Here is a 21,316-nt window from a genome sequence, read left to right as displayed (position 1 = left end):
CTATTGGAAATGTTGGAAATATTGGAAATAATGAATGCACCTAGATAATAGATACAATCAATAATGCAAAGGACTCATTGCATGTAATGAAGATGGATGAAAGAGAAGACGAGGCGTAGAACCAAACCCGTCTTTGTTGAAGATGCGAGCGTGACGAAGCCTGCAATAGTATTCGTTGGTAAGAGTCACCACAAGATAGTTGCAGCTTGACGTTAGTAGAGTGTGTATCCAAGAGCATGAAGAGAGAAAGAGAGCAATGAGAGTGTGAGAGTGCAACCAAATTCCAAGAGCCAAGAACCCAAGTGGGAACCCTTCAAAATGAGCTAGGAAGGGTTCTTAAACCCAAAAAGGGGTGCAGAGAGCCGTTACGACGAAACGTGAGCCAAGGGACACGCATCGGCCAGTGTCCAGCTCACTGCCAGATTCGAGATTCCACCAACTTTTCAGGACGTTAGCGCGGCACACCGGATGTCCCCGCGTCACTCTGTCGTCCATCCAAAAGTAGGCCCAAAGGGGCTTTTAACGCATTTCAAGGCACTTTGCCTTTTGAATCCAAGATGCCAAAATAACATAATTTTGATCATGGATTTGTCATAAATGCACTAGGCGTCATGCGTAAGTGTCATAAACGCACCGGGCGCAATTTAGGACACTACAGTCTCAATGGTTCCTAGAATTGTTGGAAGTAGTTCCTCCACGCACTTATCTCCTTTTCTAACCTTCTATTCTTTTCTACTTCGGCTCTTAGCATATCATTAACTGCCTTCAATGAATCATTTGCATCAGCTATGGCTTGATCGGAGGTGAGTGGACCCAAATCAATAGTCTCCATATCATACTCATCTGCTGCGATCTCGCCTTCATACTTATCAACCCTTGGAGTAGTTATTTGCAACTTCCTAGATCCTGAATCATCTCTAATCACTTTGGACACCTTTGTAGCTTTCCTTTTCTCGATGACTTCTCAAGTACGGCTCAGAAGGCTCCCTATGTCATATGTTGGTTCTTCATCCACTACTATCACCTCTTGGGCTAATCTTTTCTTAAGCCATTCAGGAATAGAGGATCTTCCTTATTGAACCTGTGTTTCTTCACGTACTTGCTCATCTCTAGGTGGTGAAGTAGTCTCATCATTGTCTTCTTCTTCATCTCCTTTAATCTCTTGAATGTGATGAGTGAGATCTTATTGTCCTTGTGATGATTTCTCTTTGCCTTTATCATTGTGAACTGTGGATTCCATTGATTCATTTGCTGCTTGACTCAATTCCTTTTCTACCCCCGATTCTTCGTGTCTTTCATCCTGGTTCAACTCTTTTTCGCCCCTGGAGGAAGGATGACTGGAACTTCATTTATGTTTCTTTCTTGAGGACTCCTTTTCTCCACGATCTTCTTTTCTTTTCGTACCTCTTGAGTGAGATGGTTGAGAAGCACTCCCACTGGTGCTTGCTTCATCTTTATTGTCTTTCCTCGCTTCTGAGTGGAATGTCATTGTTATGTTCTGCTCTTTTAATTTTTGATACTGTATGTCTATCCATATGCAAGTGTATTCCAAGACTTGTTTCATCAGCTCCTTCAAATGTATGACCTTTGTGTCAACCTAATTGATATTGATCCCCTTGCTTTCTTTGGCATAGGCTGATTGGAGATACTTGCCACTATCCTGAACTTTATCAGCAACATTGAACAACTTACATTTCCTGATGAAATCGAGAGGTAGTTTGGAATACATCTTTTTCTTCACTTCCACATCATCTTGAATGTTCATCCAATAGTCCTCCAATTGCCACTGGTGTCCATACTTCTTTCCCAAAATTCCTTTTACATTATAATATGGATCAAAGCGATCTATGGGAGTGAATGGCTTGAGTGAATAGAGTGCTAACTCTTTCTCGACATCCTCAGCTACCTGAAAGGAGGGACATACTTCAATAGAGTCTCCAAGTGTAATAGGAAAAGAAACATTGGTCCCATGCTTATGCCTATATGCCTTGACATATGCCACCAATTGTCTCACCACCTCGAGTAGCACCACTTTGTCTGTCGGGTAGCATGGCAACATGTAGGGAGGAGAAGGACATCCTTGAACTCTGATATAAGTGAACTTCAAGAATTGGATGAACCATGCACCATGTTGTTGAACCAATGTTTGTGCTTTTGGAGAGAGTCTTTGCTGAAGTCCACCTCGAAGTGTCCTTCTGATGTGCATAGTGAATGCATCATTCACTCTCCTATAATGTTGTTTAGGCGGATGATGAAGCTACGTATAACATTCATGAACTTTTATTTCTTCGGGTCTTCTTCCGACTATACCCCTATACATTTGTCCGAGATACTCATAATTTCTTGCAAGAGAGTATATGACATAGGAGCTCATGTAGAATGTTCTAGTGTGCATCATCCTTCTTAACTGTAGATTGATACAGTTGCTGATGAGCCTCGCCCAATTGATTGCATCCTTGCCATGAGTAACCGTCTCTATGAGGTAGAACATCTAGTCCTCAAAATATGAAGCTTCAGGTGCACCAACCACTCGATTAAGTAGGGTGATGACGTCTCTGAATTCATCTTTGAAGTCCACCCTATGTAATCTATCGAGCCATCTTCTCTTACCACCTCTACTCTTCTTTAGCCAAAACTTGTCAATGATCTTTGAACAAGCTTCTGGATCATCCTTGTAGGCGGACCTAGCTCCTTCCACACTTATGTAGAACATGTCCTTAGGCTCAGGTAGATGAAATGCTTCACTAATTGATGTCTTCAAGAGATATGCAAGTAGTCCATCCTTCGCCACTATTCTTCTTGAGGGAGAATCATAATGTTGGGCACACTCCACAATTAACTCGTAGCATTGCACTGCAGGAGGGAAGCTAGCTGCATTTATAATACCGCTATCAATCATCTTCTTTTCTGTAGCAATAGGTTCACTCGTGTACAACGGGTTCCGAAACTTCTTGGTGTCGAATTTCCCGAGATTGGTGTCTCCTATTTTTCTCCAATGAGACACAATCCTAGTTTCTAATGCACCGTTCCTCGAGTCTTCCTTGATGAGTGCTTGACGGGTCATGGTTTTATTTGGTTTAGGAGCCGCCATCTTTCACCTATAAGAGATATGTAAGTTAGGATAATGGTGAAAGGTATGTGGAATGTTGATACAATGAAGTCTATTCGCTTAGTAGGCTACCTATGATATTGATCTAAATCAATCTTATATCTGAATGAATATGAAATTGAATGTTGAATAAGACTGATTTTACCCTTATCTGCACTTTCTCAAAGAAACAAGGAGGTCTAATGTATTAAAACAATCAATATCTGACTTTAATCAGACCTATACCTGATCCTTTATCAATCAAAATGATGTCTTTACCTCTGATTTCTGATATTTAACTTTAAATCTGAACGATGAGGTGAATGCTAATGTCCAGGAGTTCGCTGTAACTGGATAATTTCGCCTTGTGAAGGGTGAATTCAGTTCCCTTTAGGACGAATTTGGTGTGATACTGATGTAGTTCGCTGTGAATATGTCTCCTCTCTGAGCAAATTCGCTATGTCTTTGGTGAATTTCCCTGCTCAATGATGGAATTCGCCTTGCTTGATCGCTGAACCTGCACCTCCAATGATTGAGTTTGCTAATGAAATTTGCCTTGCTGATGATATTTGCTGACCTTAATGAAGTTCGCTGCTTGCTGATTAAATTCACTCAAGAGAAGTTTGTTTGATTTGATGGGTTGAAATGGAGGTTCGAATTCCCTCTTATAGGCAATCAAGGCAAAGGTTGTGTCCTTTCCTATAAAGGCCGACTTGCTCTAGCAAAAATAAAATTATAAATTACCTTTTAATGCTGGCCGACTTACCTCTTTTTATTTAAATTTGAATTTTCATTAGGGGCACCAAAGTAATGTTTGGTTAGTCTTTAAACTGCATTAGAATATTAAACATGAAGAGCTCTCCCCTAGGCCTGAACATGAAGTTCGCTCCCCTCTCTCAATTCATGAAGTTCGCTCTCCTCCTTCAATTTATGAAGTTCGCTCCCCTCTCCCGAGACATGAAGTTCGTTCTTGGGGGCTAGGAGATGAAGTCCCCTTTCAACTCAAAATTACTATTTCTAGAGATCAAATTGGTTCAAGGAAAATACTCACATCATCCCTTGGGCAAATGAAGGAAATTCGCTCTTATTTAGGAATACATGAAGTAAAAAATTCGCTCCATTACCTTTGCATATGAAGTTTGCTCTTGGAGGCCATCTCATGAAGTTCGCTCCATTAGGCAAGCATATAGAATTCGCTCTCCCTCATTAAGACATGAAGTTCGCTCTCCTTGCCTTGAGCATGAAGTTAATTTCAAACCAAAATTGAGCTTGCTCTTCTTTCACTTTCATTGTTTCATCGATTCAATCCTTAGGTTTTCTAAGTTATCCTCATTCAAATGCTCAAATTCACACTTAAACACACACTCAAACAAGGCCCCTAGGGGAAATTCACTCTCCATCCTCAAGACATGAAGTTCACTCCTCTAGCTCAATTCATGAAGTTCGCTCCTCTAGGCTTGAACATGAAGTGAATTTCAAATCAGAACTCTGACTCACCTTTGCTCACTTTCTCATCTTTGATGCGTGATGCTATGTTCACTATGAAGTGTTAGGAAGAATTTTGCTCCAAACGCTACGCATGTGAAGTGGATTGAAATTGAACACTTAGTGTTTGCTCACTCACCTTGCTTCACTCTTTCCATTCAAACTTGCAAGATAAGGCTCATGAAACAACTTCGCTCTCAATTTAGGGCATTCGAAGTTAAATTCGCTCCTCATGAGGAGCACTTGAAGCTTTCGCCCTCAACCTCGAGCACTTAAAGTATCACTAACTAGCAGTCTTTCACACTCTTCGGTTGAACTCATGATCGACTTGACTCCCATGATATCTAGAAGCTACAAACTCATTCATTTCACCTGCGAGAGGGAGATATTAGACTAAGAGACTAGGACCTGAGCCAAAAAAAAGGGGGGTCCCCATCTTGATGGGGCGATGTGTGAAATAGTCACAACAACCTCCAAAAGTCTGAAGACACTCTGAAAATGATGGAAATCAATGGCTGGAAGTGATCATAGCCCTATCATACACTTGCACTTGAATTATTTTGACCTTCAAAACTCAGAAATGGCCACACCTAGGCACTATTGTGTGGCTGGAAATGTAGTTTCAGTCTGAAGACAATGCTAGTAATAAAGTTTCAGACTTATATCAGCAATGGCGTCTTCACATTTGAGCTCAAAAATGGTGTCCATATGAAATCGCCCAAGTGTAGTGATGGCTGGAAATGAAAAATCAGTCAGAAGATGCAATGTCTAAGTCCTGGACCAGCAATCGCGCCAAGCAATGGTGTTCAAATTCTCAATCAATGATGGCCAGCCAACACTTAACCAAAATCACAGTCTCTCCCAGCCATGGCGCCCAATGAAATATGCACAAATCGCTCCCAATATGTGAGGCAATCAGCCACACAAAGAAAATTGTGGCCCAAGAAATGGTGGCACCAAACCTCAAAAATCGCCTATGTCCCCAATGGTGACCAGCAACCTGCAACAATTCTGGAAATTCCCCTCAAATGGTAGCGCTGGGAATAGTTGGGCAAAATCGCCTCTTTCAATCTGCAACTCTACCTCAACAATGCTGTCTAAATGACACTTAAGAAAAAATCGCCCAACTGGAAACTTCAATATGCCCTCAATCCGCCACTTATAATATCATTTTAATGCTGGCTGGGCCTACTTATAATAGTTTTCACCTTGACATTTCACCACACAGGCAATGTGGAATAAAACTTTGCCTTTATACAGCCTAGGGGAAAATCAATTTGCCTTGGGATAATTCATTTTATCATTAAATAATTTATAACAAGGTAGAAACAATTTAAGTTGGCCCACTTTGCATTTAAAATATTTCACTTTCATTAAATTTGAGCCAGCTGGGGAAAATCAATCCATATTGGGACAATAATTTCCATTAAATTTCACCATAACTCATCACAAATGGCCATTGGGGGAAAAAAACTTCCATCTAGACACATAAAATCACTTCATTTCATTAACTTTGTCCCAAAATTCTACTTTGGGGAAAATCGACCCCTATTAGGACAACTTAATTTCGTCATTTTGCTTGCATTGTCCGGAGTAAATCAGCTTCGAGAAAAGCGTAGGTCATCTACATACCAAATTCTTTTATTTTCATCCACAAATTCCACTTTGGGGAAATTCGATCCCGATCAAGACAACTATCTACATTTATTTCCTTGATTCTGTCCAAAAATTGGTCTTGGGGAAAAACGACCCCCATCAAGACAAGGAATTTTGTCCATATAGAACTTCATCATTCATTCCTAGGCGATTTATGTGAGTTGAAGAACACATTGCTGTTTTTTTTGGTGATGATTTACCCTTGTTTTCTACAAAAACGGTTTACCACGTGATTCCTTGAATCCATATTTTGGGGGATTTATACTCAATGAAATTGCAGTCTCCTAAGGCGTTTTTGCCTTTCATGCCTAGGCATTGAAGTTGGAAGGAGCTTTGACCATTTCTTTGGGCCGTTTAATTTGCATTTGGTGCCACGTTTTTCTGACTTAGGCGTTTTGGTAAAACGTGGCAAAGGTTTTTGGATTGCGGTTAATCTCTATTTAAGAGCTATTCTTCCTTCTTTCAAAGATTGATCATCTTTTGAAGAGGCATTTTCGGATTGAAACAAGGTATGATTTCTTTTCTCTCCTTGTTTCATTTTCTTGTTTTCTTGTTTTCTTATTTTTCCTTTCTAGTTGTAAATTTGTATATATGTTGATTTTACCCCAAAAATCGGTTTTGTGAGAGAGATTTCTCCTTTGAAAAGCAATTTTTAAATTGCATTGTTCTTCCCCATTTTCCCTCTTTACTTGTATTCGGGATTCTAAATCCCGATTTCAAGTTGGATGAAAATCATTGTTCATCCCTTATGATTAAAAAATTTAACCATCTTTTGTTGAAATTCCAAGTTGGAAAGATGAAAAATACCCATCCTTCCAAAATTGGGTTTTTAGAACCGGATTGCATGTTCAAATTTCTACCCATTTTCATGAAAATGTCATTCCCAAAATCTTTCCATTTTTATCCATCCATATCGCCTATATCCGTACTTTCCGTTCATGTCATTTCCCGCAAGTCTAATTCTCATTTCTCCATTTTCCATTTTACAAGTATACTTGCATTCGGGTTTTAAAAATCCAATTGCATGTGCATACTTCCCAAACTTGTATACTTGTTAAATTTTCCCCAAAATCCGAAATTGGTCAAACTCAAGATTCCTAGCATTTCCCTTTATTTCCCATCTTTCTCTCACAAAAACATGAAATGCAAGGGTTGGAGTTCTTCCCATTTGAAGGAGGAAAAATGATGGTTGCAACTGATTATGATGTTGCTTTAACACTTTTAAGTCTTCATCGCAGTATACCAGGTTGTCCTTCAATGTCAAATTTGTCGTCATCTCCAATTCCAAAGAAGATGAAGTATATATATGATAAGTAACAAAATGAGGTTTCACCTTCTCAAGTCTCTTCTCCTTTGGATTGCATAAAAGATACAGAGATAGGGCATGTGGACATGTCAGAATTTCTCAAGAGGGTAGAGGATCCGCAGGATAGCAATATGCAGCGGCTGTTGGACAGCCATATCCATCAAGCATCTTCTTTTCCAATGGCTGCCCTAGAACCGGAATTTGTTCTCGCTTGCGCCCATCACTTCGACAAGGAGACAAGAACCATTAAAAACGATGATGGTGAAGCAATAATCCGCCTTGACGTAGACACAATTGAAAAAGTCTTCAGAATACCACCAGCACCTGTTTATATGGAAATCTCCAAAGATAGTGCAGCTGAGTACTATGTAAAAAGGGAAAAGGACTGCAAACGTCATATTAACAGGTGGATTCATGAGCCACGAGCCGCCTTCTCAAGGTGGGCTAAGTTGTACCGTTGTTATTTCAAATGGGAGATTGGAGACATCATAACTCTCCTCAGCAGGATGATGGGTCTTGAACATTCTAATATTTTTGAGCCCTGGATGTACCAGTTCGTCATGTTCATAAGGCAGTCCCATCATATATCATGGGGAGAAGTCATCAGTGATACCTTGTGCGAGCAACTTGCAGCAGTCCCTTCCACCATGACTTTCTATATGAATTCATACTTAGTGTATTTGGCAGCATCACTCAGACATTTCCCTGGTCTTTCTACCAAGGGTGACCGCTCGCTTATACCTGTATGGGAATACTATGATCAGTTGTCTTTGAGACCCAGCAGATTGCATTTCAAAAGAGTTCAAGATGCATTCTTCGGTTACTTCATGTGCTAGTTTGACAGAACTCTAAAGAACAGAAGGGTGTTAAATGAGGCATGGTAAAGAGTGAATGAGTATGGGTGCTTGTTTTTCCAATTCCCAACCTTTACCTATATGAGAGTCGGATGCTATAGTGGGTAGCCATACATGCTCCCTAGATACCCGATTGATAAGATCATACTTATGGAGTTGGGAAGACAGATCATGGTTGTGCATGCCCATCAGTCTGTAAAACATAAGGTCGGAATGGGGATTTCTACAACAAACCCATTAAAAATTGGCTAGTATCCTCTTGTCACATCCGTCAAAGCCAAGGCTATGCAGACTGAGATGCAGGAAATTAAGCTCAAAAGGTTTAAGTCCAGAGTTGATTTTGATTACCGGGGTATGAAGGAAAAGATCAAAAAATCCTTCGTGCACGTGCATCGTATTGAGGATATTTGGGTAGATCTCCGTATAGAAGTGGAAACTCTGAAGATGGATTACTGCAGGCTTACTATTGAGCAAGTTGTTGATTTGAACTTGGTGGATATTCCACAAGGGATGATTGATGATGGGCATGTGCTTGATCCTGAATATATTACACAAAGAGTTGAGGAAGTTCCACTTCCTTTAATCCAATAGTCACACAAGGAGTGCACATCCATTCTTGAGAGATTTCAGCCTATCTTGGCTAACACCAATGCTTGGTAGAAAAGTAATGGTCTTAGACTCATCAAAATCAAGGTTGGAAAAGAAGATTATTCTACGGGGCCTCTTGGACATAAGTCTGAGATTCTGGTTGACAACAAGGAAGGAGCATCATCTTCTTGCACCAGGATCAAATTACAAGTAAGTCAGGCAGTAGTGCTTCCTCTTGAGGAGACGACAGTTCGTGGAAAGGAAAAGTCACAGTTTCATGTTCAGGTGATCGATCTTGATAATCCAAAAGAAGGGCAGCAATCTGATGATGCTCCTAAGTCTCCAGCTTCGGACTCACCTCATGAGATCCCTTCCTCAGTTTCCATTGAGACGCCCCTTTCTCCTCCTGACATAATGGTGGAAGAGTCTCCTCAGAATGTCGTTCCTATTTCAACATACGAGCCGCTTCCTGATCATCAACAAGAGAGTGTGTTGGAAATTCCTGAAGATACTCCTGCATGTATCCAGCTATCAGAGATTGATACCTCCACTTTTGGTTTTGAAGAGTTTATGAGGCAATCTTCATGCCCGTTGGTTACTAAGAAAACCATGGTCGCCATCCAAACAAATACTCCTCCCAGGATGACCACAGTTGTTCAAACAGAAACTGCTTCTCCTTTGCTCACAGCTGCTACTGAAGGAGAGTTGATGGCTTTACCTCCATGGCTTAGTTCTTTTACTCCAAAGAGGAAGAAGCAAGAAATCTCACCTGATGCCTTTGATTATCAGCAACTTGAACAGTCTAGACCCAAAGTTGCTAAAAAGGCCAAGACTATCTCAAGAGTAACTACTGATAGCAACAAGATGAAAGTGGTTGAAATTGTTGAGCCTCTAGCAGATAAGCCACTTGAAGAGATGTCCGCTGCTGATTACAAAGTCACAAGGGTAGAATTGGGCAAGCAAACGCATGAAGTGGTTAAACATGATGCCCAGTATTCTGTAGCCTCACTAGTGCAGCGATATGATGAACTTCTAACTAAGAAAGATAAATAGGATTCGGATTGCCTTAAGGCATCATCCGAATCCTTATAGGGCAGGCCCCTATCTATTGTATTTATGTGTAAAATAGAGCTGGCCCCCTTATATCCTCCACGCCAAACATAAAAGAAACTCATGCTTCATTATAGGGCCGACCCTATATTGAAATATACTAAGTTATTGTTATATGCAAAATGATTTTAGCGCCCAAGGATAAATGGGCCGACCTAGAGATAAGTAAGAAGATGAACCTCATATATATTTCAGCTACTTGCAAGGTTTAAGATATATACACATAGTGAATACATTCTCCTTCAGCAGTGATCAGCGAATGCCATCTACAGTCAGCGAATATCTCTTAAGGACAGCGAATTCACTTCTATGCATAGCGAACTCATTCCAAGGTCAGCGAACCTTGTTCTAGGGTCAGCGAACCTGAATCAAGGTGCAGCGAATCACCCTACAGAGACAGCGAACTTCCTTGTGGCAGCGAACAAGTGTATTGTAAATAAGTTCTTTCATTGTTGTGTATGCCCTAGGTTGAAGACACAATACCACTGTGCATAGCCTGCTGGTTCTAAATGCTTCAAGTGTTGAAGCCGAATTGTAAAGATACTGTCTAATTATTGCTTAATCAGATCTGAGGATCTGTTGTTGCTGGGTTTTTCCTCCTAGAGGGAGGTTTTCCCAGGGTACTTGTGTCTTTGTGTTCATTTTGCTTATCTCTATTTATCTGCAACAATCTAATTAGGAGCTAATTCTTATTTCTGGGTTCTTATATTAATCTGAAAAGCTAATTTTCAACATGGTATCAGAGCTCTAGGTTCGTATAGAGGTTGTGATCAGATTTGTGCTCCTATCTAACCTACTGTTCAAAAGTTTAGTCCTCATGGTTTCTTATATTAGGGCTGAAGATAGGTTGGAAGGTCACACAAACTACTCTTCTTGGAAGGTCAGGATAATGATGGCATTAAATGATCTTGCTGAACATGTTAGCAAGAATGCTAAGGAACCTGAGAATGAAAGTGAGAAAGAAGCTTGGAAGAAGAAGGACTTCCAAGCTCAAAGGATAATAATAGACTCCATCAAAAATCACTTGGTGCCATCCATCTCCTTGAAGAAGACCGCTAAGGAGATGTTCACCACATTGGAAAAGATGTACGAAGTCAACAATACCAGATACATACTTGCTTTAAGGAATCAGCTCTCTTACATCAAATTAGAGAAAGAAGAACCTGTTGCTGCTTACTTCATGAGAATCTCTGAGCTAAGAGATCAGCTTGCTACAGTTGGGAAGAGCGTTGAAGACAGTGACTTATCTATGACTGCCCTAAATGGTCTTCCTCCCTCTTGGGAACCATTTGTTCAAGGAATCAGTGCTAGAGTTGAGCTTCCTAAGTTTGATCAGTTAATGGGAGATTGCATTCAAGAAGAGTCTTGGCTGGCTGCAAAAGGAAAGATTAAGAACCCCTACGATGAGCAACATGTCCTCTTGGCTAAGAAGGAAGGCAACCATTGGAAGAAGAATGATCTCAAGAGAAATAGAGATTTCAGATCTGCTACCCCTCATTCAAGGAAGAGACCAAGAGACTTATCTCACATCCGATGCTTCTGATGCAACAAGCTTGGCCACTTTGCAAGGGACTGTCAAACTCAAATCAAGCAAGAAGATGCAAACATAAATGAAGTATCAAATCGTGAAGATTTCCTCCTTTGATCTATTGGTTCGTTAATCTATCCGTAAGTTAAATTTCTGATCTTGTTGTTTTATTTTAGTAATAATGTATTAGGAAACTAATCCTTACAGTGGATCTAGATTTGAAAGTCTACTCTAACTTTCTCATTATTAAGGATACAAATTTGATGAACTCTATTTAGATTTAGGATTGAAATTTGTTGTGGATTTATTAGCTAGACAGGCTTTTAGAGGGAGCCTCATGTTTTCTTGATTTTGTTGAGTTCTAATCATTGTGTTTCAGATAATGAAATTGATATGTCTAAATGAATTACTTGATTATTGCAAAATGTTTATTTTATGATGATACTAACCATGATACACTGGGTGTATCATCCACCCTCTACGGAGTGCAAGGTGGCAGTTCTCTCTCATCCTCTGCGGAGTGCAAGGTGAGTCCACCCTCTGCGGAGTGCAAGGTGGCGGTTATTCCCACACTCTGCGGAGTGCAAGGTGAGTTCACCCTCTGCGGTGTGCAAGGTGACAAATTGTCCTTCTCTAGGAGAAGTTTATTTATCCTCTGCGGTTGTGCATGATTTATGTTATATGGTTATGTATATCTTTGAGTATTAATTATTGCAGGTGTGCATATGGAAAGGTCTCTTTCATCCTCTATGGATGTGCATGATGAAAGATAATGGTGTTATATGCAGGTTCCAGGAAAGTGTGAAGTTATGAAGCATTGGCTTCCTCCTCTGCAAGCATTGTTAGAGAAGATCATGTAAAGGTTCATTGTAATGTAATTGCATAATCAAATCACGAATTGTATATTGATTGAACTATTAGGGTTGGGCCCTAATCCTAAAACTTGTAAATGTTCATGCCATGGATTTCTCCATGTGAATTTGGTTATGTATTTATTTCTTCCCTAGTTAAGAGGGAGTGTTGATTTTGTAACTAGGTTAGAAAATAAATAGGATTCGGATTGCCCTAAGGCATCATCCGAATCCTTATAGGGCAGGGCCCTATCTATTGTATTTATGTGTAAAATAGGGCTGGCCCCCTTATATCCTCCACGCCAAACATAAAAGAAACTCATGCTTCATTATAGGGCCGACCCTATATTGAAATATACTAAGTTATTGTTATATGCAAAAATGATTTTAGCGCCCAAGGATAAATGGGCCGACCTAGAGATAAGTAAGATGATGAACCTCATATATATTTCAGCTACTTGCAAAGTTTAAGATATATACACATAGTGAATACATTCTCCTTCAGCAGTGATCGGCGAATGCCATCTACAATCAGCAAATATCTCTTAAGGACAGCGAATTCACTTCTATGCATAGCGAACTCATTCCAAGGTCAGCGAACCTTGTTCTAGGGTCAGCGAACTTGAATCAAGGTGTAGCGAATCACCTTACAGAGACAGCGAACTTCCTTGTGGCAGCGAACAAGTGTATTGTAAATAAGTTCTTTCATTGTTGTGTATGCCCTAGGTTGAAGACACAATACCACTGTGCATAGCCTGCTGGTTCTAAATGCTTCAAGTGTTGAAGCCAAATTGTAAAGATACTGTCTGATTATTGCTTAATCAAATCTGAGGATCTGTTGTTGCTGGGTTTTTCCTCCTAGAGGGAGGTTTTCCCAGGGTACTTGTGTCTTTGTGTTCATTTTGCTTATCTCTATTTATCTGCAACAATCTAATTAGGAGCTAATTCTGATTTCTGGGTTCTTATATTAATCTGAAAAGCTAATTTTCAACACTCACTAGTGCAGCGATATGATGAACTTCTAACTAAGAAAGATAAACTAGAAGAGGACAACCGGTAACTTGTTGCGGTTGTTCGTAAAATCACAAAACCGACTGGTGAAGTGAGTAATCCTACGAGTTCTTCTGAGGCACGAGAATCAATCTAGGGAGTTGAGAGAGCTGCTCAAAAGGTACAAGCACTGGAATCTTGGGTTGATTACATAATCTATCTGCACAAGTCTTGAAGGAGGTTTTCCAAATGATGGCCAAGTTGAAAACCATTGAAGAACATTTGAATCAAGTTTCTGATACTTTCAAACGGAACTTGGAAAAGGTAGAAGATAGCTTGACTATTTGGCTTAAAATTCCTCAGCAAAAGTTAAGCATTCTTCTAGAACATCAGGTAATTCCTTCAAGAATTGTATACTTGGAATATTAGGATCTCTTGGAGAACAAAGCCCTTGTTCTTAAGTCACTTATTGAAGACATTGATGATGCTATGAGGCTGCGAATGGAAGTTTTTCAGGATATGGTCTCTCATCGTCAAAAAGCTTCTTGCACCATCATGGGTCATGATGGAGAATTGTTGATTGAAGAAAAGGTTCTTTCTGACCTACAGTTGAAGATCCGTCAAGAGTGGAAAAGCAAACCATTTTCAGCTGCATCCACTCAAGCCTTAGTGACTTATCAAGGTTACTTGCAAGAAATTCAGTCTTCCTTTGAGAGAAATAATGCCACAATCCTTCATTGCAGCGATGTTGTCGTGAAAACCATGATCGTGGCCAAGAACACCCATGAACCGGATCCTGATGAACTACGAATGATCATCTAGAAGTTTGAAGGATTCATGTCTTCACATATGCAGCTTAAGTGTTTTTCAACACTTGGTTGTATTTTTCCAGATTTGTAATCTTTTAGTTGTAGTTTTTCTTTTGACATGTTACATGTAAAAGCCTTTTTGTAAATTGCAAGATAAGTCATTACTTGCACTTTTGTAATTACATGTAAAGCAACTACAAGTTGTGTTCAATTAGGACTATAGCTAGAATAAGTCATAGTTAGTTATTAAATAAGTCTTGGTGGTTGAGAGAATCTCTCAAGTTAGTTAGGATCCTCCCACCTTTTTCTCAAGACTCCTCTTCTATAAATACTTGAGGGGTCTATTGTAATCTTTATCTTTTTGAAAGCAAGCAAAAACTCTGCCAAATTTGCAGCAAAGAAGTCTTTGAGCTTTTATGTGTAAATTGAAGAATTGAAAGGAATAGAAGAAAATTGCTCAACCTTTGAGTCTTTGTGCTACATTCTTGAGTTTGTGTTCCATATTTCCTTTCTTACAAGTGTTTCTTTGAGAACTTAATCGAATCTGATTTGCAGTCTTTGAGCTGCAAGTATTGAAGATTAATTTAGTTAAAGTAGAAGTTCTATTGGGAAAAAGTTGTAAGACTTTGTTCTTACACTTGTTCATAACAAAATTTAGAAGTAGATTTTGTGAGAAATAGTTGTGAGTCTTTGAGCTTATACTACTTCCCATTGTTTTAAGTAGAAAAGAATAAGATATTCCAAACTTTGAGCTGTTATAATTTGTTCTTGATAGAATTAGTATAGAAAAGGGTAGATAAGACTTCACATAATCAAGTCTTTGAGCTTGATATTGTTGTCCCGTCCCGAAGGAAGTGACGGAAGTCTTTGAGCTTTCAAGAAACTTCATTTCCTTTCTCTCATTTCATTTCAAAAGTTGTTACTGCTGTTTTATATCGAAACGCTATCACTTTTCTGTGAAGAGAAAAGGATATTGTCTTTCTTGAAAGAAGAAGAAAAATTGTTGTCCCATCCTATTTTATTTTTAAAGTTGTAGTTAGATAGGGGGATCCTTCCCTTAATTAGGAGAGTTTTACTCACACACTGTGGTTGAAACCACAATTTTGTATATTTACCCAAGTGAACAAAATTTTCAACCAACAGAATCTATGAACCTTTTTTTTGGTCTTTTCTTGTCTTTGGCAAATATTATATATAAATGTAATTACTATAAAAAATCCTCGAGAAGTGGAATATACATTAGTCTCACTAGCAAAAACATTTATTCAAATAGTAAATATACATTAGTCTCACTAGCAAAAACATTTATTCAAGTAGAAAATAAGAATATAAACAAAACAATTTGATTTCTAAATTTAGTTTCATACCATGCCCGTTGCAACAAACAATAGGAAACCTAGAAAATCTTTCATAGAATAACCTCAGACATGCACAGCGGTTAATACAATAATATCTTTCTCCATATGCAAAATAAATTCCATCCATGAATCTGCATGCATAACAAATTAAATAAAGACATGGTTAGCACCAAATAAATTGAAACAAATATCAATATTTAAATTTTTAAATGAGTATGAAATCTATACAAGCATTAAATTTGATGCCTTGATTCATGTCTAGAACATACATTATAATCATCACAAGTCGACAAAATAGGAAAAGCTAGCAACGAAGTGCAATTTGTAGTGGTGAAGTTTAATAATATCATAGTATCAAAACTAGGCAAGTATCACGTTGATTCATGACCTAGAAGTGCTATAGGAGAACTCACCAAGTTGCTCACCCAAAAACTCATAGTAACTCATGAGTCTAAAGCCTTAAACTTGCCAATTTGAGCACAACAGCAATCAGTTGCTTACAAATAAAAAAACCAAAAAACATTTGTTCTGGTTTTTGTTGTTTTTTGCTCTTGTGATCTGCTCTTTGACTGTCACTGCATCACTTTTTAGTTGCTTGGGAGCAATCTTCAATAAAATTGATAAATTTACTGACATTTGAAAGGTATGTTACTTATTTTTCTTTTTTCAATTTAGGTTTCTGCTGTTTAGACTTCAAGTTGTGTTATAGGTTTTCAATCTTCTACTTTTATTAACATCTTCTTCTCTCATTTAGTGCCACAGTTCAATGTTTCTAAAGCTGAAACTCAATGACTTTTTCTTTTTCCTATGGTTTCCAACCTTGTGGTGATAGTTTGTTGCTGTTTTCCTCTTTCATTTTATTTGTGAGAGATTTCAATCTATGCTCCCCCCCCAAGTTTCCAAGACGGGGACAGTAGGGGACAGTGGGATGAGTTTCTGGTACAGGGGTACTTTTTGGCCAATTTTTTGGGGACAGCAGGGGACAGCTATTAGAAAATAAGGAAATTTAAAATACTCATTAATATAACATTCTTCATTAACATTACAAAACCTTTGTGAGCATGGGTAACTGATTAGGAATTATGATGTTCTTTATATATACATATCAGCATCAGTTAATAAAGACACTGTATACTCAAAGTTTCAAGACTGCATGTTTTGTTGTCAAACTGGTTAACAAAGAGGAATGGTTAAAGAAAAAGATAATTGAATATGCTCTAGTTTGACCTTAGATGGGATTTTTCTCTGAGTTGTCTGTGCATATACATTTTTGCATTAACAAAATGGCATTTCCTGCCAACTATGACTTATCTCGTATTCAACAATTTAATGATTACAGCATGCCGACTTTGTCTATGGCAGTCCTTGTATCCTTACCTTCGGCTGCCTTAAATATTCTCGTTTAAAAGGCCGCAAAAATATTATGTCAAGCACAAAAATCGAGTAGCTCTAAAATACCAATATTTATAATATCTTTTATATATATATATAATTTACACATTATAATAATATAATTGTGTAATGTCCCCTCTGGGAAGATACCAAATATTATAGTTGGCTGCCTTTTCAAAATTAAACTCAGACGTTTATTTGTGTGTATATTGTGTCTGCATATATTCATGTGTATACTTTGAGTATTTATGTCTATGATCCATGTTGGTTCACATCTTATATGTTTTATATATGAGAATAACTAGAGTAAAACAAAAAGATATGAATTGCATTTGAGGTCATAGATGCGTGTCATGCTTCTAATCCTCATCTGGATATGTTAAGATCACCCTTGCTTTAATGCAGGGAGATATCCAAAATACTGTGCAAATGTTAGGTCAACCAAATTTAATAAGAAATACGAATCTCCAAGGATTGGTTTGGAGACCTTCATGATTCAGTTCATAGAAACCTGCATTGCTTGAGAACAAGCAATCTCGGGAAGGGCGGACTGTCATGCCCCAGCCTAAGGTCATGGCTTTCATTAAGACAGATCGCAGCTTTGAATAGAAAACCCTAGGCTATTAAATATAAGAGCCGACCCAAAGTAAAAGTATTTAAACTGGTCATGGTTATTTAGAAGAGGGCCGACTAGATTAGATTATAAGCAATACTTAAATAATCGCATTGTCTTTAAGGGAGCCGACTATGACTTAGACAACGCTTAAATAGAATTAAGTTAATAGAGACCGACCCCTTATGCGATTGCCTTCCTTGGAAGAGACACTTCTCTTGGGTAAAAAGGTATGGAGAAGGTATAAGTAGAAGATGAGATGTTAGTAAAAAGGAAATAAAAGCAGATTTTGTGCAGATTTTAAGTAGATATATATACAAGGAAAAACTATGGTAAATCAGTCAAATAAAGAATAGCTTTGTAAAGTACACAACAGATATAATGAGAAGAGGGGAAGCATCGAATGATTTGGAAACAACATTATAATTATATAATGTAATGTCCCCTTTGGGGAGATACCAAATATTATAGTTGGCTGCCTTTTCAAAATTAAACTCAGACTCTAATTTCTTATTTGTCTGGTTTTCTGTTGTCAGATCAAATGTTGTTTCCAAATCATTCGATGCTTCCCCTCTTCTTGTTATATCTGTTGTGTACTTTACAAAGCTATTCTTTATTTGACTGATTTATCATAGTTTTTCGTTGTATATATTTCTACTTAAAATCTGCACAAAATCTACTTTCATTTATACGATACTATATTAAGAAACTTTCCTTGCATGCAAATCTTCTACATATATTTTTGCTCTGAAATCTGCTTTTATTTCCTTTTTACTAACATCTCATCTTCTACTTATACCTTCTCCATACCTTTTTACCCAAGAGAAGTGTCTCTTCCAAGAAAGGCAATTGCATAAGGGGTCGGCCTTTATTAACTTAATTCTATTTAAGCATTGTCTAAGTCATAGTCGGCTCTCTTAAAGACAACACCATTATTTAAGTATTGTTCATAATCTAATCTAGTCGGCCCTCTACAAAAGAACCATGACAAGTTTAAATACTTTTAATTTGGGCCGCCCTTTATATTTAATAGCCTAGGGTTTTCTATTCAAAGTTGCGATCTGTCTTTATGAAAGCCACGACCTCACGCAGGGGCATGACAGTCCGCCCTTCCTGAGATTGCTTGTCCTCAAGTAATGTAGGTTTCTATGAACTGAATCATGAAGGTCCCCAAACCAATCCTTGGAGATTCATAGTCCTTATTAAATTTGGTTGACCCAATATTTGCACAATATTCTGGATATCTCCCTGCATTAAAGCAAGGGTGATCTTAGCATATATTAAGATGAGGATTAAAAGCATGACACACATCTATGAACTCAAATGTAATTCATATCTTTTTGGTTTACTCTAGTTATTCTCATATAGAAAACATATTAAAAATGAACCAAACACAGAGCATGCACATAAATACTCGAAGTATACACATGAATATATGCAGACACAATATACACACAAATAAACGTGTTGTTAGATCCCTTTATTTTTTGAGCCACAAAGTGGGCCTAACCCCAATCTTGCTACTCATAATCTATTTTGGGCCTAACCCCAATCTTGCTACTCATTATCTATTTTGGGCCAAAAAGTGGGCCTAACCCCAATCTTACTACTCATAATCTATTTTGAGCCAAAAAGTGGGCCTAACCCCAATCTTGTTGCTCATAATCTATTTTGACCTGGAAAGTGGACCTAACCCTATTCTTCTGCCCATTATCCATTTTGAGCCAAAAAGTGGGCCTAACCCCATCCTTTTGCCCATAATCCATTTTGAGCCAGAAAGTGGGCCTAACCCCATCCTTCTGCCCATTATCCATTTTGAGCCAAAAAGTGGGCCTAACCCCATCCTTTTGCCCATAATCCATTTTAAGCCAAAAAAAGGCCTAACCTCATCTTTCGGCTCCCATATGCTCATTGATGTGTCATAAATTTGCTCCAATATGCTTTGAACATTTGCTTAATATGTCCCATAGATCTTGAGGATGTAAGGGTGCCATAATTACTAGATTGTCTCATCCACAAAAGCTCCACTTGTTTATTGTCCTTTCTTCTTTTGATTGGATGCTTTTAAAATCTTTGTCATTTTGTCTTGTTTTCTTACTTGGATTTCCCTATGCTTCTTTGTTGAACATTGCCCCTATATTACGTATTTGGCTTCAACATGTGTCCTAGCCTCCATTCTTCCCTACATTTGAAGCACAAACCTTTTTCTTTTGGGTCTTCTCGTCATCTTTTAAGTCTTTCTTGATTACAATCATGTCAAATTGGAAATATAGTCCTTTGTTTATGAGCTCCTGTTTTTCATTGAAACATAGAGGGGGATAAGGTTAATTCCTTGTATGGTATTTGTCCTTTGTATGTGTGATGTCTAGCTTAAGTGCCTTTTGGATTGCATCCTCAAGAGATGTAGGATCGAGGGCACTTACTAAGCCACAAATAGAGTCCTTTATTCCATTGACAAATAGGTAAGCTAATCTACTTTGAGATATTTCTAGTACCATAACAGAAAGTTTTTGGAATTTAGTGACATAATCCACTATGGTTCCTTGTTGCCTTAGTTTTCTAAGTTCCCTAAAGTACCATTTGGGATGTTTTTGGTCAAACCTTTGGATAAGTTTTTAGGTGAGCTCATCATAATTAGTTATGTGTTGGTGGCCTTGGGTAATAAGACCATGATGCCACCAATCATGGGTTGTTCCCTCCAAGTGGAGTACGGAAAATTTTATAGTGTTTTCTTCCCTCATGGAGTTGAGTGAAAGGTAGGTGTCCAACTTTTGGACCCATGAACGAGTCGTAGACTTCCCGGATCCATCAAATTTGGAGAGGGTCATTTTACTTATTCTTCCTTTAAATCTTTGTCGGGTTGCCCTCTTCTCTTATTAGGGGCAATTCGTGTTTTAACATCACAATAATCCCTAAAGGAGACACCCCTCTTAACTTTAGGATCTAATCTTGATTACATTTCTGCAAGTTCCTACATTATCAAAGGTGGGATTATTTACTTCTTCCTCTATCATGGATTCTTCGCTAGGTAAGAAAGGAGGTCTAGTTGGTCAGGGGCTGATGCCCTCGTCATTTTCAAAGTGATTGGATGTAGTATCCCTCCCATTGGTCTGGTTGATTCTAGAGTTATTGTTGCTCATGTTTTGGATGGCTTGGAGGAGAAGTTGGGTTGATCTTTTGTTTTGCTCCTTGAGAGCTTGAGTGGTTTGCACCATGAAGGTCCTCAATTCATTGACCATTTGTTCATTCATAGTGTTGTTGGTGGATGCAAGTTTCTTCCTTTCTCTTTCCAAGGCCCTTTGAGCTCTTTGGCTAGGTTGCATCAACTACTTTTCACAGGGTGGCAGGAAGGATTGCTCTAATAACAACTGTAATGTCCTCTTCGGGGAGATACCAAATATTATAGTTGGTTGCCTTTTCAAAATTAAACTCAGACTCTGATTTCTTATTTTTCTAGTTTTCTTGTAATGTCCCCACTTTGAAATATAATTTAATAATAAATAATAATAATAAAATTAAAATACAAAAGAATAAAAATATAAAAAAAATTAAAATATAAAAAAAAAATATAATTGAATATAATTAAAATTTGATTAAAGTTAATGAATGGTCAAAAGGCATGAAATGATAAGCTGTGACTCCCTCAAACATGAGATATAAAGGGAGAAGAGAACCTCATTTAAGAAGG

At 38.2% G+C, this 21,316-nt stretch overlaps 1 protein-coding gene across 1 annotated transcript in view; it reads right to left on the bottom strand.

Moving 5' to 3' along the window:
• The window catches only part of LOC131045021 (uncharacterized), a 318,125-nt gene that overhangs the window by 278,235 nt on the left and 18,574 nt on the right, over positions 1-21,316 (bottom strand). The window contains exon 2 of the mRNA XM_057978528.2: positions 15,633-15,754. Within this exon, the coding sequence (XP_057834511.2) occupies positions 15,633-15,754 (122 nt within the window). The remainder of the gene's footprint in view (positions 1-15,632; positions 15,755-21,316) is intronic.

The sequence above is a fragment of the Cryptomeria japonica genome, chromosome 5, assembly GCF_030272615.1.
Source record: "Cryptomeria japonica chromosome 5, Sugi_1.0, whole genome shotgun sequence".
NCBI classification, from domain to species: Eukaryota; Viridiplantae; Streptophyta; class Pinopsida; order Cupressales; family Cupressaceae; genus Cryptomeria; species Cryptomeria japonica.
The sequence above is the reverse complement of the archived record's forward strand: the minus strand, read 5'-3'. Positions and strand labels throughout refer to the sequence as shown.